The 23,843-nt window shown below is 37.5% G+C and overlaps 1 protein-coding gene and 1 long non-coding RNA gene across 3 annotated transcripts in view; one reads left to right on the top strand and one right to left on the bottom strand.

Moving 5' to 3' along the window:
- Positions 1-23,843, top strand: part of LOC122642187 (kinesin-like protein KIN-7K, chloroplastic) — a 42,300-nt gene that overhangs the window by 8,914 nt on the left and 9,543 nt on the right. For both annotated transcript variants that reach the window (XM_043835615.1, XM_043835616.1), the window contains exons 6-15: positions 4,128-4,193; positions 4,289-4,342; positions 8,389-8,448; positions 10,253-10,331; positions 16,944-17,011; positions 17,815-17,877; positions 18,070-18,174; positions 21,901-22,005; positions 22,474-22,581; positions 22,661-22,807. In XM_043835615.1, the coding sequence (XP_043691550.1) occupies positions 4,128-4,193; positions 4,289-4,342; positions 8,389-8,448; positions 10,253-10,331; positions 16,944-17,011; positions 17,815-17,877; positions 18,070-18,174; positions 21,901-22,005; positions 22,474-22,581; positions 22,661-22,807 (855 nt within the window). The remainder of the gene's footprint in view (positions 1-4,127; positions 4,194-4,288; positions 4,343-8,388; positions 8,449-10,252; positions 10,332-16,943; positions 17,012-17,814; positions 17,878-18,069; positions 18,175-21,900; positions 22,006-22,473; positions 22,582-22,660; positions 22,808-23,843) is intronic.
- Positions 83-23,726, bottom strand: LOC122642188. The gene is made up of 3 exons (XR_006330021.1): positions 23,704-23,726; positions 21,523-21,525; positions 83-151 (listed from the first exon to the last, which is right to left on the bottom strand). It is a non-coding gene; the product is annotated as an uncharacterized LOC122642188 (long non-coding RNA).

Here is a 23,843-nt window from a genome sequence, read left to right as displayed (position 1 = left end):
CTTAAGTAAATAATAGGTGAACAAGAGAAATGTACTAGTGATTCGATTTCTTTATTTTTTCTTGATTTCTTTATTTATTTTGGGTACTAAATGATCCCATGCTTCTCACCTATACACAAATTTGTACACAAGCCAATAAAATGTTAGAAACCTGATTGTTTAGAGGAAAAAAGTAAAAAAAAAAAAAAAAAAGACTGCCCAGGGACCTATGCATCCTAGCCCTTGGAAACTGGCCCGGACACCTAGGTGACGCCTTGACAACTATGTGGCATGTACTAGGTTCACTGGTAAATCCTGTGTCTTTTACGAGGTTAGAAAATGTACTAACCACATCTTGTTGGGAAAAAAAAAACCCAGTGCATGAGGCTCCCACTACTGCAGGGTCTGGGAGGGGCAAATGTATGCAGCCTTACCCCCTGCTTCGCAAGAGAGGCTGTTTCCAAGTTTTGAACCTGCAACCAAAAGGTTGCAGTAGTAAAACTATGAACTAATCACATCCTGTTGCCTATCAAATATATGTAATGTAGTCCTAGATTGGAAGGGGTCCAACTAGGAGCCAATAACTAGGATCTGCCATAAACAGAGTAGTTTGAATAGGTCAAAATACTTGAAAATTGTGAAATTAGGGTTAATGTTTGATGGTAGGGTTAGGTCAAGTCGATGTAGGGGAGTCTATCAGTGAAGGTTACGTTAAGTTTTAATGGGTAGCTAACCAGAATCGGCAGCAAATTTTTAGGGTTAGGTTTCTAGGTTTTTGGGAAGAGAATAATGGTGGAATCTAGGGTTTAAAGTGGTCAATTAGGGCTGGGGCTTGGATCAAGCTTCCCTTAGGGTGAGAGAGTGATTCGGTCAAAGTATGGCCAGATTCTGATGGTTGGTTAGGTCTATGGAGGTTTTAGGTCTGGGAAAACTCAAAAACAAAAAGGGGAAAGATTAGGGTTGGGGCTGTAGAGGATTAGAAGAAGAATTGTTGGGGATGGGGATGATTCAAACCCACTGTTGTTGCAGAATTCCTTGGTAGCAGCTTGAATACTTGAAGAACTTGAATAAAAATCAGATCTTGAAATTGAACTTGAAGGAGAGCTTCAAAAGAACCATCCGGGCTTCACACCGTAAGGTGTCGATTGGATCAAGCACCAATCCCACCAATGAACCACCCAGGCTTCCCACCGTAAGGTGTCAATCGGATCAAACACTGATCCCACCAGCCTTGATCAAACACAAGACAAAAATCTTTTATGGAGAAGAAGAGCAACAAAAGCTTTTCATTAATATCAAAATTCATGTTCAATACTTGCTCCCCTTTACAACCTTGTATAAAAGACTCAAAAATAGACTCCTACACTAAAATGGAAAGGCCTAACCCAATCCTTAATCTATTAGGTAACTTAAACTGACTAGGAAACTGAAATAGTCTCAAACAAAGTCCTAATCCAACCCCACTAAACACTTAAAAGAAAACTACTAAAATCACTTGAACCATTGGTTAAACCGGTTCAATTTATGAACAAAAACACCAAAATAAAACTAAGTATGAAACTAAAACAACTAATCCGTATGCAACCCTATTACCCATACTTTAGGTCCATAAAAATGATCTATTACATAGAAAACCCATGGGATCGAAGGCCCAAAATGTATATAACCCAACCCAATGCTTATTTCCCATAAAAAAGTCATTTAGGTGATTAATCTACATCAATATGTGTACAAATTCCCTCACACTGGACAAAGCTTGGACCAATTATTTGTTGCTGGCGGTTATACGACACCCCAATTTTCAAGGCTGACCTGCAAATTGGTCACCAATGGGTTTTTGCTTCCAATGATGATGTCATACTTCTGTGGTAATAGTAAGCTTCTATTAATTGAATTTTGGGTCTTTAGGGTAATTGCTTGTGCCGTATTCATAAGGTAGTTTGAGAGGCTTTCTAACTTCTATAACATCTATTACTTTCCTGTGCAACTCTGGGTTTTTTTTTCCCTCCTGGGTAAAACCTTACAGTGAAATTCACTGTGCTTGCATTTCGAATTATGATAATTTCTAACCATGCTCACATAAAATGAAGAAAAATGCATTTATTGAGACCCATCTCCGCTACACTTCCATGGGTTAGGCATATACAAATTGGATTGTTGTGAACTAGGCACATGGTAGCATGTGGTACGTGGAAGCCCATTGCTACCAGGAGGTCTTGGGTTCAAGCCTCCTGGTTCACACCTCCCCTCCCCACGTAGAATAGGCTAGAGTAGGACCGATAAAAAAAAAAGGATCGTCATTGGTTGGGAGTATTGCTGACAAGAGACGTAATCCTTACAACTGTTGGGAACTTCATGAAGGAAGACATATTATTAAGAGTTCCAAAAGGAACATGGTAAATGAAACAACTGTTGAGAACTTGATAAAGGAAGAAGCATGATCGAGAGAGCCGAAATGAACATGACAGAGAAAAGAGAAAAAGAAAGCAATGTTTGTGAGCCTCAAATGCAGGGCCCAAATAAATATCCGATATCCAAATTTGTGTTGCTTGGTAAGTCCCTAATTTAAGGAAACGGAGAAGGTATGTGATAGAATAAAAATAAATTAGTAGCTCTGATTAGAGAAGATAGATGAACTAAGAAGCGGTCTTCTGCGACAAATCTCAGAAATGGTTCTGTTCAACAAGGCAATGCAGTTGCAGAGATTGGATATCAGAATCCTAAGTGATAAGTACTGGTATTGCTAACAAACAGATTTGAGCTAAAAAAAGTCAGTCAGATCGATTCTGCTTTTTAAGGTTGAAAAGAACCTTTAACAGATTTGTTGTGAAAGGATATAATATCTTTCTAAAGGATCTTCAGTACAGAGTTTCAGATAGAAGGAATAAATTGCTACTGACCTCTGTATTCTTTATGGCATCTGTTCGTTATGTTGATTTATTCTGCAGATCCGCTCTATAGCAGTGGAGGGAGGAGAACGACGAAACAGGTAGAAGAAAAGGAAGAAATCACATCCGTAGGAAGAAAAGTAAATAAGAGATAATGTCAATTGATAAGAAGAAGAGTAGAGAGAAAACAGAAATGGTAGGGAGAGAGAGAGAGGAGGGATTCGTTGTTAAAGGGGGTATAGGAGAGAGATCATCTCTTAAGTAATTCGTCTTCCCCATTTGGATGATAGACTTGGGCATTATAACTGCGCTGATTTCAACCAAGTTTCAAAAACTTGTCGCGACTCGTTGTCTTGACCAGGTTAAGACGACCGAGATCTCGGCAAGTTAGTGTATTTATTTATTTTTGTTTTGGTATGATGTTTCGATGGGCAAATGGCCATAGTTGGCTTCAAAACTTTAAGGGAAGCTTGTTTTAGGCTTAATAAACATATTTAAATCTTCAAAGTGTAAAATAAATGCACCCAATTTGGTGTTTTGGATTTGCACCCTTGGTTAGCAATAATCATTAAACCCTTAATGTAATATTGCCTATTCTACACATTGTTTGAGTGCTATGAGACATAATTGGCAAGTAAAACAAGTAAATTATGCATTAATGGATGAAGACACATAATATTGAATAATTATTTAAGAAATAGTTAAAGACTTAAAGTTTCTACCACAAACCACAAGATACAATGAAGTGTTCACAATGCATATTAAATAGGCACCCAACCCAAGTACAACGAATAATACATAAGTCATAGACACCTTACTACCCTAGTCTTCCATGTCTCAACTCCCAAGTCCCAACAATACAATACTATGACTCTATGAGTACTGAGGAGGTTGAGATTCTTGAAATATTCGAGATTTCTACGAGATTCTCGAAATATTCAAAATTTCAGTTGAGTTAGTCGAAATTGTGGATGTTTTGTGTCTCGTATGTCATCTCTTCTCGAGGAGCTCGAGATATTTGAGATCTCGCTGAGATTTTGGCAAGTTTTTGAACTTGATTTCAACCAAAAGGTCCTCATCTTTTAATTTTTAATTGTTATAATAGTGGTACCATTAATTTGGACTATCTCTATGTGTTCTTACATTATTGAGCAATATGTTGAAGATTATGATGTTGGATAATGGTGCATAAAGACATAATGAAGTTGTTACTTTTGAAGTACTTTTAATATGTTACAACTGGTGACACAATAATGATAGGGTGATCAAAGGTCTCCTGGAATTATACCATTGGCGGTGAAGGATGCATTCAGTATCATACAGGAGGTATTAAAAATGGTTTACATCTTGGTGCTCTTGGTATTTTGTATGGGTATTCTAACTGTTGATTGGTTTACTTAGTGACTTTTATCTATTTCTAGACTCCCAACAGGGAATTTCTTCTTCGCGTGTCATATTTGGAGATCTATAATGAGGTGAGCTTCTTTCTATATTCTCATATAAATTGCCTGGTCATGCTGCTTCCATATTCTTGTATATATTATGATCTTTTATGTTTGTAATCGCATAAATGGTGACTCAATGGGTAGTAGTTTTCTGGTGTCATACTGTCATTGTTGCAGTTTAAATTTGGGAGACTTCTTGATAAGAGTGAAATTTAAAGTGGAGAATGGGTCTAAGAAGCAATTTTGGGAGGATAAGGGCCTGTCTGAATGTTTCTGTTCCACTGGAGTATTTCCGAGCCAAAAGTTTTTTTCCCCTCCATTCTTGGGGAGCATTTCTGCGGGATAGAAATGTGTTTGGTAACATGGGATGAGAAGTACTTCTCTTTTTCCTCCTCCTCCTCCTCTCTCTCCCCCCTCTTGCCATCACTGTATTTGGTACTACTATTGCTGGTGGTGATGGAGAGAAGGTTGACCCCTCAGATGGCCATAATGCTGTGAAGAAGATCCATATCCACCATGATGGAAGCTCGAATTGGGACGAGTTTGGCTGTAAATTTGGTAGAGACGAAGGAAGACCAGATTGATTTTGATGCTGATTCGGTCTTGGTGGTGGCGGACTTGGCAGTGGAGGTGGCAGGTTCTGACTCGGCGGACTGAACGAAGATTGTCAAGGGCACGACCCTCCGTCTTCGTTCTACTTATCTTAAACCTTGTGATTCCAAAGTTGACCTTCATGACTCTAGCTTGGCATTAATTCCTGCTTTTGTCTCATCTACCAAAGCAATGTCATCAGCAAAAGTGTGTGTGTATGTGTGTGTAGGTTAAGAACTTGGTTCAGTTTCAGTTGGTTACTGTTGCTTTTCAGTCGGACGCCAGTTGGTCTATGGTCAAAACCGAGATTGATCAATTATTGAAAGGCTGAAACCATGACTGGATCGTTTATTAAAAGTTTGGTCTGATTTCTGTTTTAACCACTCGAGCCTGCCTGGGCGGGCCGGGTTTTGAACGATCTGGTCTTGGTTTTAGCCCGTTCAATAATCGGTCAGGTACTTGGCTTGTGGGATGGTTTGAAGGTCCTCTATCACATGGACCCACATAGGGGTTCCAATATCTAGCACAAATCGGCAGGCCCAGCTGTCCCTAATTGGTTAAAACTCAAATCGGACCAATCATTTAATCAATGATCTGGTGATAATTCAGTCCTTTAATAATCGATAAATCTTGGTTTTGACCACAGACAGACCGGTGCCCGACTGAAACGTAAAACTGACTAAAACTGAAACTGAAATAACATTTTCCACCATAGCGCGCTGTAGTTTTTCAGTTGGCTGTTCTGCTAGTTATAGTGTGCTAGCGCACGGAGACTCTAGCATGATCTTATGAATCTAAAGATTTCAAAATTGAAGAACGAGCTCTCATTCCCCAAAGTGCCATGAGTTCTCAACCTATATCATACCCCTAATGACCTACATATACAACAACAATAACAACAACTCAGCCTTATCCCAACTAAATGGGGTCAGCTGCATGGATCCTTGCCCTCCAATCAGCTCTATTCGAGGTCATACTTGATACAAGGTTTAAGTTATGCATGTCTTTCCTCACCACTTTTCCTAAGGTCATTTTAGTTTTTTCAATCTGAATTAAATCACTCCTTTGTACTGGGGGCATCCAAAGGCCTCTATTGGACATGGCCATGCCACCTCAAACAACTTTCTCATGTATCAGAGTTACTCCCAAATCAGCTTTAATATGATCATTCCTTTATCCTTCCTAGTTTTGCCACTCATCCATCTCAACATCCTTATCTCCGTTACACTGAGTTTATCAATATGATGCTTCTTAACTGCCCAACATTCCGCACCATACATTGTAGCTGGTTGTATGACTGTCCTACAAAATTTTTCTTTTAAGTTTTAAAGGAATACGCCGATCACTTATCACACAACACTTCGAACGCACCTCTCCACTTCATCCATCCTATTTTATTTCTCTATAAAACATCATCCACTATATCACCTTCTTTATTTATGATTGAACCCATATACCTAAAATAATCATTTTGCGGAATCTCCCTCTCATCAATTTTCACCACCTTATTATCTGTCCTAGAGTAACCAAAGTTACACACCATATACTCCATCTTCGTTCTACTTTTCTTAAAACCTTTTAATTCCAAGGTTGATCTCCATGACTCCAACTTGGTGTTAATCTCTGCTTTTGTTTCATCCATCAAAACGATATCATCGGCAAAAAGAATACACCAAGGACCTTCATCTTGAATGTCTTTGGTTAAATCATCCATGAAATGCACAAACAAATAAGGGCTTAAAGCTGATCCTTGTTGTAACCCAATTGTAATTGGGGAATTAACTACCTTGACGCTCCACAATTCTTATACTTGTCACTGCACCATCATACACATCTTTAATTATGTCCATATATTTACTTGAAACACTTCTCTTCTCTAGTACTTGCCAGATTAACTCTCTAGGGACTCTGTCATAAGCTTTTTCTAGGAAAATAAAGACCATATGGGGATCCTTCTTGCAATCTCTAAATCAAATTTCCTAAGCTTTTTTGTAGCATAAAACCAAATTGGTTCTCCGATAATAGTAGTTTCTTGTCTTAGGTGGGTTTCAATAACCCTCTCCCATAATTTCATAGTATGACTCATTAATCATTAGCTTTATGCCTCTATAGTTATTGCAGCTCTTAATATCACCTTTATTTTGTAAATCGGAACCACGATGCTTCTCCTCCATTCATCTGCCATTTTCTTTGTGTTCATAATCTTATTGAACAGCTTGGTTAGCCAAGATAAACTACAGATTCCTATGCTCTTCCACACTTTTATTGGGACCTTATCTGGGCCTTGTGCCTTACCCCTAATAACATATATATAGTCTTTTGAAGATATATATCTATATATATATATATTAATTAGAGGAAGAACGTAGCTGGCACAATCAGGGAAATGGAGGCACCAGCAGATGCAGTTTTTGGAGAAAAAATAGCACCTGTGTTTATCTCTCTCCTCCTCACATGAAATGAACCACTTATAGCCTGTTTGGTATGAACGATTTGAAGACATATGAAAAGTAACATCTTTTTTTGAAATGAATATATCCTTTTTTTTTGTTGACGCAAATAAAAAGAAAATTATTTATGTGGAGATGAGAAGGATAGATATTGGAGGAATGGTTCTCATGGCTTGTTCTCAGTTAAACCTTATTATGATTTCCTTGATCAAGAGTGAGAAGGCTGTGCATATACAAGCAAGTAGAGCTTTGAAGCTCCGATTAAGTTGGGGTTATTTCCTTGTACTTGCTTTTAATGGATAAAGTGCTTATTGGAGCATTTCAAGGGTGGACAATTCTGGTTAGCCAGCAGTGATTGATTTACAGATCTAGCTTTGGTTCTTTTTGCTTGCTCTTATGATGGTCAATGCGTATGTTTGTAAGTTTGCGTTGAGGTGTCTTCTGAGATGTAATGCGGATCTTTTTGTTTGCATAAAATACTTTGTTGAAATTCTTTTTAAGTTGGCTTTTTTTTTTGGTGGGGGGTGGGAGAAATGAGAAATCAAAATTCTGTCCTCTGATTAGTTTTGGTAATTTGCTTTATATTTGAGGTGGATAATCTTTCTTCCTTTTCAATTTACCAATATTATCTTATTTAAAAACAAAAAGATTTACTGAAAAACTCACTGGCTGAAAAAAAAATCGCAAAAAGGGAATGTATGAGAATGGGGTTGAAGGGTCTGACACTCTCTCTCTCTCTCCACTCCCCTTCCGCTCTCTATACTGTATAACTCTCATATGATTTATCTTTATTTCCATAGTTCGATTTTCTTAAATCTGGAATTCATCCCGTACAATGTTCAGGACTTGCTTTGTGCCAGTCATCTCATTTGAATTATCAGAGTATTTTGTAGATAGATTGAGTAATGTCATGTTATAATCACTTACATGGCGATTTTAGTTGTTCTCTTAGAATGAAATTTTCTTGTTGTAAAATTTGCTTTTCAAGGTAATACTGTTTAAATTAACTGTCTTTTTTGTTTTCTTCCATGTCAGGTTGTTAATGACTTGCTGAATCCAGCAGGACAGAATTTAAGAATACGAGAAGACCTTCAGGTGCCGGTCTTTCATTTGATGTCTGCCTGTTCCTGCTTCATATGTACTGTTTTTCCTGTTTAAACTGTAGTCTATTCATTGTAGATCTCACTTCTTTTTTTTCCCTTCACTTTTTCTACTTCTTTAATAATGTGGCTGTTTGCTGTTTGGTTTTTGCATTCTTGTGGTAAGGATGCTTGTCACGGTCTTAGTATTCCACTAAGTGAACCGTGCCAGCACTTACCACTCTTCTAGCACTAAGTCAGCCTCTGTCACTACTTTGAGAGAGTGGGGAAGAGAACTTGAGAGAACACTTAGAATTTGAGTGAATGAGTGTTGTATTGCACTAGGAATGTTTGAGTACAAGGCTTGATTGCTTGCTTGCTTGCTTGGTGCCTTGGCTAAATGAAGCCACACCTATTTATAGACACCCAAGGTTGCAAAGAATGGCTATGATGTTTACAAGTGTCCCCCATCCAATGGCTAAGAACATTCTAGCCGAAGAGATTAGAACCTTCCCACTTCCTTAGTGGAGGACTCTAGAAACCTCCTACTATGTACAAGTGTTCTCTAGAGCATTCTTGCTTCTAGAGGTTTCTTAACAAGTATCTAAACTTCCTACAGTTTGGTAGAAAGTCCTAGACACTGAACCTTGCTTAGCCCCATGGCCTAAGTCCATGGGCTAGTGAGCTTGGCCTGTGGGCCTTAGTGGTGGGCTGTGACATTTTGATGAGATATGGGGTTACTGTTCTTTTCTTTTCCTTCTGGGACCTTTCCCTTTGATCCTTTCTATTTTTTTTTCCTTACTGTTTAATAAATTCTCTTTTAGTGCCAATAACAAAAGAAAGATTGTTCTTTTTCTCTCTATGATTGACTTGTGTTATATGGTATAGAGTTTTAACAAAAGAAAGATTGTTCAATTTCTCTCTATGATTGACATGTGTTGCATTATGTAGAGCTTCTGCTTTGTAGTCTGCAAATGAGAAGAAGAATGGGTCATTAAATAGCTTTTTTTCATGGTTTCCTGTGTGAATTTTTGGAATGTTGAAATGTGGGACTTGTTTAGTAATTAGCCAACAATGAATTATGTTTCGATAGCACTTTTGTTCTTCTCTTTTAAAGCCTTGGTAATTACCTCCAAAAAATTACATAAATTATGAACATGAATTACAGCTAGAGTTGGCTCGGATTTGGGTGTGTAGACATAGAGACAATACAAACCCCTGGAGAAAATCTCAATGAAAAGAATTGAGCCAAAAGTACATTCTGTTATAGTAAAGGGTCCTGCTGGCATCCCGACAAAGAAGACTCACATGAATGAGTGCTAACCTCGGCCTTAGGGGCAATACATTTCATGCAGGGAAAGCCTTGTCACCTTTGTCATACTAAGTGATGTAATTTTCAGTGTGTGCACATGCACATGTCCATTTAATTGCTTGGGTTTATGCACCCCAGTGACTCGGATAACATCATCTGAACCTGGAGACAACATGTTTATGAGCCACTAGTGAGAAGCTTATTGTTACGTGTCATTGAGTGAATTGTAGGTTTAGATGGAATTGGTTACAACATATGATTCACAACCACATACATGACACAATGTGTAATATATTTAAGAAGCATGTACAATCAGTAAAGGAGAAATTTTCATACAAATAAAAGATCCACTTCAAAGTAAGGTGGTGCTCGAATTTATCAGAGCATAAATATTCTCAACAGGTTAGGCTGGTTCAATTGAGGTAAAAATATGAGAGCTAGAAGTAAGTTGGTGATTTAATTGCCTAGATTTATAAAAGTTCTAACTTGTTGCATGACTTGGTTGTAGGGGACCTTTGTCGATGGGATAAAGGAAGAAGTTGTATTATCCCCTGCTCATGCTTTATCGCTTATAGCAACTGGAGAAGGTAGACTTTGTATTGGTTCCTTCTGTTACTTCTATCCTCTTTCTTGTGAACATGCATTTGTTTTGCATTGTAGAGAGACTTGTTAGATATGTTTCATGTATGAAACTTACTAAGAATTCTTCCTATAAATCTTCTGTCCTTATATCTCTCTCTCTCTTCCCGATCCCAATATGGTAACTTTATGAAGATCTAAAGCACAATTACGTAAAAGCCGTACAAAAATGCCTGAAGAAAAAATGTTGTGTATTAAAATAATCATCCATGAAAAAATATGTGGCAGGATGGAGGCTCTGATGCTATGTATATGAAGGTGCTTGCTCTGGATAAATTGCTTACATTGAAGTATTTGAATACAAGATTCTGGCTAGTCAGCAGTTGTATGTGTAAGGAAGAAAAAGAGACACTGACATGCTTATCACTTGTAAGCGTGAATGTCAATGAGCCCAATTACCTGATTTACGGAGCTCTGAGTAGTAGGACCTTCATCCAATATCTGATACCCAATCGATAATTGGGTAGGTTGCATCCGTGTTTGTGATACCTGTCTTGAATTCAATTTGGGTAAAACCCACTGGGTCAAGTCTAAGGTTTTAACCAGTTGTGATCAAATGTACAGCACTGTTTGAAGGAGTTACTATTGAAGTAGTAAAAATAAAATTATTAATTGAAATCTAATATATAATTACTTCCTCAATCATTAATTTTACGATCACACAAATTTGCATGCGTTAAAAGCCACAAATACTGATCAAGAACTATAGTACAATCGAGTGATCAATTTCATTTACAGTCTAGGCAATCTTTTATGTAGGTCCTCTGCTTTGGTAATTGAATCCTTGTGAACTAGAGACAATTTTATTGTAGCAGAATCAAAACAGGTTAGAAGTTAGAACAGTACTCAAGAGAAAAAAAAAAAGAACAATACTCAAGAGTGAGAGAAGGGAGGAAAGAGAAGAGAAAAAGAGTGAGATTAGGAAGGAGAGATAAGTGACTAGGAGAGAAACCCTAGCTCATGGTACTGCATGAATGTGTAACAGAGAGCAGGGCAGTACTTCATTATGTAGATAATTGACTCATTAGTCATTAGAGTCGTAATAGAATACACATTACTCCCATATAGGAGTATAGGACAACACACTTAACCCCACTCCTTACACTTCACCAAAGACACTAAACACCCCAAGTAATATTTAAGTGTCACTACATGTACTGAACATCACCATGCACAACTAAAGTCTTAACATTTCCCCTCAAGCTGGAGCGTAGACAACACCCATGCCCAACTTGGAATAACCCATAAGAAAAGCCGGACGAAAGAACGCCTTGGTAAATATATCACCAAGCTGATTCCCAGATTCAACAAAAGGTATAGCAATCAACTTCTTCATTACATCATCTCGCACAAAATGACAGACAGCCTCGATGTACTTAGTATGCTTATGAAACACAAGCTAACCATATAAATAGCTGCCTGGCTATCACAAAACATACTAATAGGCTTGACAATAGGAAACCCAAGATCCTAAAGAAGGGACTTTAACCCTTGTCAACTCAGCTGCAGTATAAGCCATGGCTCTATACTCAGCCTCGACACTAGTCATTGCTACTGTAGTTTGCTTTCTACTCCTCCAAGTAATAAGATTTCCACCAAGAAATGTAAAATTAGAAGTAGTAGATCTACTATCACCTTCTGCACTAGCCCAATCATCATCAGAATACCTAATGAGATCAACATTCCTATTTGGTCTATATATAAGACCCTTTCCTGGAGCATTTTTAAGATAATGCAAAACTCTTCAAGCTGCTTCCCTTTGAGCTTCCTCTCCATGAACTGGCTAATAACCTCTACTGCAAAAGAGATATCTAGTCTTGTCATAGTAAGATAAACGAGTTTACTAACTAGCCTCTATGGATCTGGCAGTGTTGAAATCTCAGCGTACAATGTTCCAAGTTGTCAAGTTTCTATCTGACTTAGATCCTGAGTTTCAGCCTATGAAAAGTCAGTTACTTACAAGAGAAACGATGCCTTCAATGAATGAAGCTTTCTGCCACATTCAGTGGGTTGTCTCTCCTTCCCTTGCCAAATCTGAATCCTCTCCTTCGACCAAGGATAGCTTTACCTTTGTTGTTGGCAGCAGTTGTGTCGACCTGAACCCAGACAGGGTGAAAGGCACTACCCTCGAAGGCGCTGATCAAATGATCACTTACATTTCATACATTTGCCACAACTCCCATACATATAACATACACAGCGGAAGTCTTTTGACGGAGTTAGTTTATACTACTGGATTAAAACAAACATAATACTGGTGGCTTACATCATAAAACTGTGTATTCAAAAGTTTTTTTTTTTTACATTTTTGTTCCTTCTTAACATCCTATACATCAGTATCTACACAAAAAGTATAAATAACAGTCCTCATTAGTTACTCAGCCAAAGTCTGGAGTTGTACATTCATACTTAGAGTAACAATATTTCTTAATAATTATAAACATCATTTCTGGAAGCAAAGCTAAGTATAGTCATCTTAGTGTCCTGCCACTGTGCGCAATAATCTGAGGTTCTACCAGGCATCCACAATCGTCTATTCTACTCCTTAATCCAGTCACTGAAGCACTGGGGAGGAACGATGTGAATGTGATTGATGATTCCCTTAGATACATCATCTACTCCCTTGTTCCAGTCACTGTAGCACTGGGAGGACTATGCACTTGTAAATCACCTGTATAAATATCTGTCATCTCTGGTTAATGGTCTACTCCTTGTTCCAGTCGCCGAAGCACTGGAGAGGAGGACTATAACCAGTCGTATCACATATTATGTATTTATTACATCTTCCCTCATCCAGTACCTATTCCCCTACTGGAAAGGGATGGCACAAAGGGTTCTACTTTCTTTGTTACTTTCATTTCTTCTCATGTAGACGTATCACATCACATTCATTTCAATCATACATGTCCATAATTTGCATTCATTTATTCATTTCTGATTTCATTCGTATACATGTTCATTTCCATACTATGGCATCTGAACCTGTCATATAACATATTGACTCAGCATGTCTTATAATATAAATGATTTCATTTGATAAACACATAACAGTATACATATCTTCACATAATACATTCATTCATATGCTACTGTACAATTATCAAGTGATAACAAACATGTTCCATTCACATACTCTTTATATCATACTTCATGCTTCATGCAATCATCAACCTATAGCATTGCAGTACATGTTTCTGAATACACATCATGTAATACATAACCACATTTTCCTCGCATGATTTGTACAAGTATACTAATCAGTCATAGTTATGCAACATTACTTATATGTTCCTGTCAGATAGCTCATAAATCATACTTCATGCATTCAGTAACCCGTGACAATACAATATATGATCCCTCACCTTGATTCTAATGTGTTCTGTTAATGTTCACGTATCTTCAACAATGACACTGCCAAAATAACAACCTAGCACCTTGTTCCTACTGCAAACCTTGAAACCACTCTGTAACTCTGTTTAATCCAGTGTTCAGCAGTCCAATTTGTTGAAGAACCTTCCAATTCAACAATGGAACCATTCAATTTTCCTATTCTCTTCTTTAACATCTAACTACCAAATCAATTAAGGAACAGATTTGCTTTTACCTCAATGATTCAGTTACCCTCTTCAGTTCTTCATTTCCACTTTCAGCGTCCAATTAAACATAGAACCCCTTCAACCCAACCATGTAATCAGTCACTAGCATACCCTTTTCTTTCTAAACTAATCATTACATCATAAATTGAAGCTTAAATTGTACTAACCTTAGAAATACAGCTTTAAATTGCAGAGATTCTAGGTTCTTTCGTTAATTCTTCATTTCCCTCTTAAATCTTTTCTTCAAATCCCAGCAGTTCAGCACGTCTGAGACCCAATTCCTTACTTGATCTTACCAGTTCAGCAGCTGCCAACACTCTAGTTTCCCTTCTTTTTTCTCCTTTCTAAGTCCAGAATTTACAGCAATTCCAGCAACACCTCTGAACTTCAGCTAACAGCAGATTACCAGCTCTTCCTTCCCTTTTCTTCTTCTTCTTTTCTTCAGAATCTGAATCGGTTGTTCTTGCTGAGTATGGATGCTAATCTGTTTTCTAATCTTCCATTATCCTATTTATGTCACCATAGTAAAATACTTGGTAACTCTACTAATTAAATTAACTTAACTAGCTAACCACTAATTAAGTTCTTTTACTAGGACTTAAGCTAACTTAATTTACTAGCTAATCATTAAGTCTTGTTCAGGTCAAAGTCTCTGCTAGCTCATAATCCACCTCGTACTTCCCATGCTAAGTGGCTGGCCAAGCCTTGCCACCACCACCTTTCCCATGTACATGGTGGCAGTTCACTACCATGCCACCACCTCCTTTCCTAAGCATGTGGCTGCCACCACCACCTTTCCCATGCTCATGGTGGCAAACAACACATTTGGCCCAATAGGAAAATGCCACCTCTAATATTCCACTACCTACTAATCAGTCCACTAACAATAGTTATTACTTAAGTAACCATGATTACCATTAATCATGCTACCACCATCTTCAATATTCACCACCACCTTCATTATTCACAATAACACATTAAATCAAATAAATATTATTTAAATAAATTAAATCCAATTAAATTATTATAAACGCATGCATATAATATAAAATATTCAATCACATAAATAATAATAAAATAATCCAACATATAGAAATTATAATAAGCATTGTCACATACAATAAATAGCGTTAAAATATTCCAAATATCATTTAAATATTATGAAGCAATTCAAAAGACAATAAAATATGAACAAATATTCCAAATCAACAAAAAAAAACTCAGCCTTATCCCAACTTAATGGTGTCGACTACATGGATCCAAACAAAACACACTACGGATGGGAAATGAGATAAGAAGTGACAAAAGGAAAATTTGCAAATGAAAGATGGAAATAAAAAGAAAATGAAGGCTGAAAGATAAAAGTAAGAGGAAAGAGGCACAAACCAGCAAGTCAGGAGAATCTCAGCTAAATGGGGTCTGCGACATGGATCCTTGCCCTCCAATAGGCTTTATCCGAGGTCGTACTTGGTACAAGACCTAGACTATGCATGGCAATGCGGGGCATTACAGCAGTGGTCATGGCCATGGTTCAGGTATCAGAGCCAGAAGGTCAGGTGTTCAATCCCAAGGGGTTTGTGTTATGTTGTGCCCCCTTGGTGCCATGTGATGGGTGTCACGTGCGGAGCCATGTGTTTGTATGTATCTGCATGCGCCGGGCATGGGGGTTGTTGTTATGTGTTGATATACATTGTTGTGGCCTTACTTGACAGCTTGACCGTTGGGATAAGCTGTTTTAACAAGTGGAATGTCTCTTGCTGCCTAAACTTGCTCTTGTTGGCATTCTATGAGGCAGATGTTGGTAAAAAAAAAACAATAATTGGCTGCTGAGCGGGTACCCAACTACCTGCCTTGTTGGATCTATGATGTAGAGTACATAGGTGAGTCTTTCCTCCACGGAACAGAATGTGCAAAAGCTTCCAGATTTAATGGAACAGGCTGAAGGTAGAAGGGGTTGCTGATTTGATTGCAGAACTCCAAAAGAGAGCATGTGCCGCCTGCTCTTTCAGATCCTTATTATTCTCTCCTAGCTGCTGTAGTTGGTGTGCCAGAATTTATGGGAAAGTTTAGAAAGAGTTCTAATGTGGACTGAACTGTTAGTCTGTAGGTTACAGTTTTACTTTCTTTTAGTTGTGGTCCATATTATAAGCCAGTTTTGTTTTAGGTTTTAACTTCACAAAGGAGCTGTATGAACCTATTAGCTTCTCTGCTTTATTCAAATCGATAATACAGTTACAGCAGCTTTTAGTATCAGTTTTGTTCCTTCTTTTTGATCATTTCCCTGGTAATGTACATAGTTAAATTTCCTAAATTTTCTCTAAATTAGTCTGGAACCACGTGCCCTGGCTAGTATGCCAGAACCTGAATCCCCTAGGATTCAGAACCAGAATCATAGTTGTCAAGGCATCGCCTAGGCATCCAAGCACCTTGACAACTATGTTCGCCTTGTTTCCAGGCCCCCTCCAATGCCTTTGCTCTCCTAGACACCATGACAATTATGACCAGAATAGAAGAGGGCCTGGATGCAGATTTACTGAAGCACAGTCAGCCCATAGATATTAGTACATGTAATGTAGCTAACGTGTTGCCATGTTACTATCTGTCACTCTTCAATGTGATGGACTACACCAAGGGACATTATAATGGATGATCATATAGAGAGAGTGGATGGTCTTATGGAAAATGGGAGGTCCTATAGTCCTTATACTTAATCTATACAACAGAATGTTACAAAAAGTTTTCTAGTCTGGTTGTGATTCTTAGTACAATGTTGCGCATGTTATATATTGATTTTAAATTGGCAAAATTTATACACTAAATTTCAGAAGTTTTTGTATACTATCAAGACTTCATTCTTGGATCAATCATTTATAGGTTTCATGCACTGATGCGCCTTGATATCCTGCATCTATTACTAAAGCACTTGCTTATTCTTAATAATAAAACTTCTGTTGTTGATGATAGAGCACAGGCACGTAGGATCTACAAACTTCAACTTACTCAGCAGTAGAAGCCATACAATATTTACTCTGGTAAGCTAAATTTATCCAAAATCTAACACATCAAATATCTTAAAGGTGTATTCTTATTTTGGAACATGTGTTAGTGTGGGTGTTTTGCTGTTTTCAAGTTACCTTGATGAACTTTTGTGTGTTTAGAAGATGTGAGATGGAGGTACTGTCTGTCGCTTGGTGCAAGTGTCTGTCTGTGGAGAGGGATCACTGTATCATAACTATCCAAACGTGGGTGAAGTGGTGTTGTCCATTGCTTTTGAAACCAGACTGGAGGCCAGATTGTTCTGGCCTGGTGTTGACCATTTGCAATAGTCTGAAGTCCGGACACAGGCCTGGATGATCCAAATGGCCCTAAATAGAATTGGGATATCGAAATACGATGATAGGTGCTATTTATAGAAAGTCTTGTTTTGACATAGAAACATTTCTACTCTCGTGGTGTGGGGTAGCAAGGAATAATCCCTATATAGTTGGCCTTGGCAGTATGATTGATAATTGACTTCGGGCAACCTCTCAATCAAGGATGGAAGTTAGAAAGCATCAAAGTGCATGGATTATATTTTTACTTTTGTTACATTACTCTTTCCAGAGTAAATAATTATGGTATTAGTTTCATTCAACCATCTCCTTGTTAGTTGAGTTAGTCATTCTACTACCTCAAGTTTTACCTTTATAATACATTTTCTAAATTTAGTATATAACGAGCATTTCGTTGTTGACATCTTCTGTCCATAGCTCTCTTAGCAAACATTACCATTTTTAGATTTCCATTTCTCTTTCCTTAATTCATAATCTCATTCTTTAATTTATTTTGTTAACAGACAGTAGAGAGTACCCCATGTGGTGAAAATAGCGAAGGGGAAGCAGTTAACTTGTCACAACTGGTAAATCTCTCTGAATCTTGACATAAGACCTACTCTAGTTGCTTGTTTGTTTGGTGCTCTTTCTTCCTGTTTTTTTTTACTGTTATTTGATAATCAATGGTTGTGTATGTTTCCTGTTGATATTGATATCCATTGTGCAGATGGGTCCAATTGATTTCTTATGTCTTTTCTTTATTTTACTTATACCTGCAGAACCTCATCGATCTGGCAGGTTCTGAGAGTGCTAGGGCTGAAACTACTGGTATACGGCGAAAAGAAGGATCATACATCAACAAAAGCCTTTTAACCCTTGGAACTGTGAGGCCTTGATCATTGTTTTCTTACTAGTAATATCCATATTTGGAATGTGATAGCCTGCCCAAATTATAGTGCTTATTCTTTTTTCCCAAACGTCTGAAATTCTTTGTAAGTTTTAATCTTCATGTCGATAACATATGATATACTGATTATGGATTTGGTTCATTACCTTTTCATGCTGTTCATACAACTTGAAGTTGGAACTACTACATTCTAGGTCAACACTAAGTAAATGCCATGCGAGAGTAAAGTCAGCCAGTCTTTTTATTTTTCTTGACTCTAGGATTAAAGAAGAGAATGAATCATCTAAAGAGTGTAGGGTGGATGCCAAGTTTTAATTATGAGGTGTGCTGCCTTGGAATCAAATTCTAGATTTGAACAACTTGTACTGGCCACTGGATGCAGGTTTAATGAAAATAGTAGAGCTGGAGTGGTTATGAGCTGTGACTCAACTCAACTCAGACTTATCCCAACTAAATGGGGTCAGCTACATGGATCCTTTCCCTCCAGTCAGCTCTAGTCAAAACCATACTTGTTACAAGGCCTAAGCTATGCATGTCTTTCCTCACCGCTTCTCCTAGAGTCATTTTAGTCCTATCCTAGGCTCTTTTAGCTCCTTAAATCTGAATCAAATCACTCCTCTGTACTGGAGCATCTAAAGGCACCTCCACTGCACATGTCTATGCCACCTCAAACGACTTTCTTGCAGCTCTAATTTGTCCATACCTTATTTTATCCTTTCTAGGTTTACCACACATCCTCATTTCAGCTACACTAAGTTTATTTATATGGTGTTTCTTTACTGCCTGACATTGAGCTCCATACATCATTACCAGTTATATGATTGTCCTATAAAACTTTACTTTTAGTTTTAAAGAATTCATCGATCACAGAACACTCCGAATGCTCCTCTCCACTTCATCCATCCTATTTTAATTCTCTGTGCAACATCATCCTCTATTTCTCCATGGGCCTTTGGTTCCATCTGTTTTCTTTGTAATGGACCACTTTAATGGGCGTAAAAGGTGGGTACAATGTACGCATACGGGATTAGGCTTAGTAGGAGCTTATTAGCTTTATTTTCGTTCCTAATAGACTTAGAATTATTGTTATTAGTTGCTTTTAATTTCAGCAAACAATGTAATAACTCCTCACACTAGGAGTTGATTTCTAGTTTCCTAATTGGATTAGGACTTTTGATTTTTGTTCTATTTAAGCATTATAAGGCTGCTAAGCCAGAGATGATTTGATTAATGATATTTTGAGATTGCCTTGCTGCAAGAGAGCTGTGTGATACAGTGGGTGCGATACCCTTCAACCTAAGATCGGTTTCCCTTTCTTCTTTTCTCTTCTGTTCTACTTCCAGGCACCACTTGAGTCTGATCTTGTTCAATCGCTTTGATTGTGGAGTTGTTTTATTATCCGATTTCAAGTGGGTGGGTTTCCCTTTCATCATCCTTCCTATCTCCATCATCAAGTACGGATCAGTGATTAGTTCCAGATTTGAAGCTCCTATGCATGCTCTGTTTTTGGTCTACTTTGAGCATATAGTTGATCTTTGATTGAACCCAAATCCTTGGGCTGTTTTCTGTGATACAGTGGGGAATTAAAAGCCTACCCTAGAGCCTAAATTGACTAGACTTTGGTGCTATTTTGATTTGTGGTTTGTGAGTTACCTAAAGTTCAATCTTTTCCCAGTTTTCTCTATTTGAGAATTTGGGTTTTCAAATTTATTTTTAATCCAATCTTTGTTTTGTATTGGAACTTTGGGGCTTTTGTTTAATTCACTAAACTTAAGGTTTGTAATTTCAGTTTGGTGGATTGAATTTAATTTTACTTTTACTGTTCCTGAGATCTCTGCCCGTGAGACCAATGTTTCCTAAATTACACCCATTCCACTCATCGGATCGTTCCCATCTTTTCAAGGGTTCTTATCCTTCCCATTAACTATTGTTTCCTAGAGTTTGGTGTGTTATTCTGAAAGGTTTGAGTTTTCAGTCAATTTTCGGGTTTTTGAGTAGGGTTTTGACTTGGGATCCTATCCGGGAGGGTTTTAGGGTTGTTCTACCTCCCCCCCCCCCTCCAACCAATACTTTATAGATTATTAATCAGCAGGTGGGTTTTGTTCTGTAACTTAAAATCATTTTGTTCAATAGATGAAGAAAACAAGAAATGCCTCATGAGAGAGAATCTGACAAATGCTTTAAAAAGAAATATTAAATTCTATGAAGGCAACAAGAATAAATGTAAAATCATTAGCCATCTCTGTGTTTGTAACCACCTAAAAGAAACTGCAGAAAACAACTATATGCTAAATTTTTTGAAAGAAACTCAAATGAAAGTCTTAATTACATTAAAAGAAAAGCAACAATGTGGTTTAGTTATGGTACTATGCCCCCCAAAACCAGTGACGGCACTTTTTGACAAAACCAGGGAAGCCAACACAAGAATATAGGAAATTGTTGGGTTTGGGCTAAGACAAATTTGACACAACAAAAATAGACATAATGAGCTGTGTAGGAAAGGGTTTTCATTACTAGTTGTACTAGGGATAACACTCTTAATTATGAACAATGAAAAAAGACTGGAAAAGTGGAAGGAATGCAATTAATAATACGATAACTAATGTAAGATTGTAAGTTAAAACAAAGCAACCCAAAACAAAAGAGAAACTAAAGAAAATTCATCTGTGGATGGTGTAGTTGGAGAAAGATAGTTTCCTCCGATAGGTTGAGTAGTCCTTTAATAGGAAAACTGATTGGCTGCCATTGAAGATTTAGTGGTGATTGACAGAATGCAAAGTAGAGTCCAAATATGCAGACTAATAAGGGTGTACATAAATATCATCAGATATTAGAAAAGAGTAGTAAACATAACCAAAACCAGATAATTGACCAATATTATATGCTGGAATCTGCATTTGATTAGAAAAATGTATCTGGAAATTTAATACAATATTAATATTATCCAAACTGCCATGGTTGATTAGTAAATAGGTGCCTGGCAGAGGAGAAGAGATATTGACCACAAAGACTCCAACTAGAGAAGAGGAAATCAGTCCTCCAGACTGGAATCCAGACAGCTGAGCAAGCAGGCCAGCTTGATTGGACAAAGTGCGTCAATTTCATTGCAAGATCAATGGTGGCATACAACACTTCTATTTATTGACTTCAGGTCTAACTGGAGATTTCTTTGCAGATTTTCTATTTCTAATGACCTAGTTTGTCTTTCAAGAAAAGGGGTTTGGAGATTCTTATTCCTACTCAATATAAGGCCACCTTAAAGGCCAGCCAAGAGCTTCCTCATGACTGGATGGGGCTGTTAAGCCTCTTTGGATTTTAATCCTACAACCTGAATCAATGTGATGTGACATGATTGAAAAACAAATCATGATATGGTTGAGGTTGTAACACTGCTGTTAAATGTTTGATTTTCAAGATTCTTGATTGTGAAAACTAGATATAAGTACAATATGCATTATACATGAACATATTTACATCATTTTTGGCTTCTCTCTCTCTCTAAATCCTTGCTTGGATTTATTCCCATCTTTTCAACATCTGAATGTTTTGTTTCTGTACCTCTTCCCTCTATGGTTTCGATTCTTACGGTTATGAACATGCAATATTGTGTCAGCTTCTTTTTGTTTACTTGATTTACTAAATCTTATGGTTCTACATATAAAATATTGAAGAACTTGCTAAGATCGTGCATGTAGAATTGCAGGTTATATCAAAATTAACAGATGGAAGGGCCACTCACATACCTTATAGAGACTCTAAACTGACCAGACTCCTTCAGTCCTCATTAAGTGGTCGTGGGCGTGTATCTGTAAGCCTTCCTGATACTGATAGTGCTTTGTTACAAGTCCTTATATAATTAGGGATGGCAATGGGGGACGGAAATCAAGTTTAGCTGATACTGGATCTGACCCATTCCCAACCCATTTAAAATATTTCTCAACCTGGATCTGCCCCACCTTGTGATCTGTGCTTGGATTACCAATCTTACAAGGCAGCTGGAGCAGACTCCCACGGGTTGAGTCAGGTAGTCCGGGCCCCCAATTCTTTTAAAAAACAGATCTAGCTAGTATCCCTAACCCAATCTTGATCATACACCTGACTGATAGTGGGCCCTCGTTTAACCCACCCCATTGCCATCCATGTATATAATTGAGTGAGTGAAAGGTATTTGATGCAGATTCGATCCATAAAGACTATCTATTTATTTTAATCATGGCTCTTAAGGAGAAAGTTTTCTCTGGTATTTATTTATCGATTTCACTATTTCAAATAACAGCTTATTTGCACTGTTACTCCCGCATCAAGTAATTCAGAGGAAACTCATAACACAATGAAGTTTGCCCATCGTGCAAAACATATTGAAATTCAAGCATCACAAAACAAGGTATAGACCTTCCAACTTTCTTTTGTTTGTGCAGTATCTGTACATGACAATTAACTGAGATAATCCTTTTCAACTGTAGATAATTGATGAGAAATCACTTATCAAGAAATATCAAAGTGAGATTCGGAATTTGAAGAAAGAGTTAGAACAATTGAAAAGGGGCATTGGTACTGTTCCGCGGCCAAAAGATGTAGCAGAAGATGATATTGTTCTCTTAAAACAAAAGGTATGCCAATTGTGAGGTGGCTATGTAAAAAGTTCATATATCAATGTGACTCAATGCATATGCATAGTCATAAATCTGACCAGTATGAAATCAAAGGTATAACAAGAAAAACATAGTTGAATGATTCATCCTGTCGACAACTTTCAGTCTAATTAATGTTACAAGTCAGAATGTAAATTGACCAAGTGCTTTTTTGCCATTTCTGCTCCTAGATCAATATTGTGGCATCCAGTCTATGGTAGCACTTTCCCTCACTAGATTTGGACATCTCAATTGAACCATTAAAAGATTAGGCATTTATGTAGATTGTAGAAGACATTGCACACTGAAAACTATGAATCAAAAGTTTTAATGTGGAAAAGAATGATAAATTCCTGAAATGGTGAATATTCTAGTCAATTAGGAATCTTTTGTGGAAGAGTTTTTTATTTTGGATAAGTACGAATACTAGGTTAGTGTGAAACAATAAATGCTCAATAGGAACTACAGAATGGTAAGATCCCAACTACAGAAATTCCCTTTAACCTCTTACTTAACCAACTCATCAACTAATGAATTGGCTGAACACATCCTTCATACAAAAGATAAATCTTGGTTGGTGCATAATGCTATAGCTTTCCGAATGAAGTATGTTTATCTCCAGGACCTCCTATCTCTACTTGAAGCCATCCAATCATCATTTTAAAATTTCCTTCTAAGATTAAATGTATCCATCCAAGGAGAAGGGCAGTCTCAGTACCCTGTACGCCTGCTTTCAACTCTACCGTGACTGAATTACAATAGCCAATAGAACCAGAAAAACCCATAAGTACTGACCCCTCATGGTCTCCATATGCCCCCTACTCCAGCTGATCCTGGATTGCCGATGGAGCTGCCATCAATATCAAGTTAATCACATTATGAGAGGGAGGATTCCACATATGATGGATATTGGGATGATGGGCTGCAAACAATGCCACTAACTTCCTGTTCAAAGTATGGAAAAGCTTATTTGTGAAGGGGTTCATGTTAGATTTGTGCAAATCTATTACTTTAC

The sequence above is a fragment of the Telopea speciosissima genome, chromosome 10 (assembly GCF_018873765.1).
Source record: "Telopea speciosissima isolate NSW1024214 ecotype Mountain lineage chromosome 10, Tspe_v1, whole genome shotgun sequence".
NCBI classification, from domain to species: Eukaryota; Viridiplantae; Streptophyta; class Magnoliopsida; order Proteales; family Proteaceae; genus Telopea; species Telopea speciosissima.
This window is presented reverse-complemented; position numbering and strand designations above follow the sequence as displayed.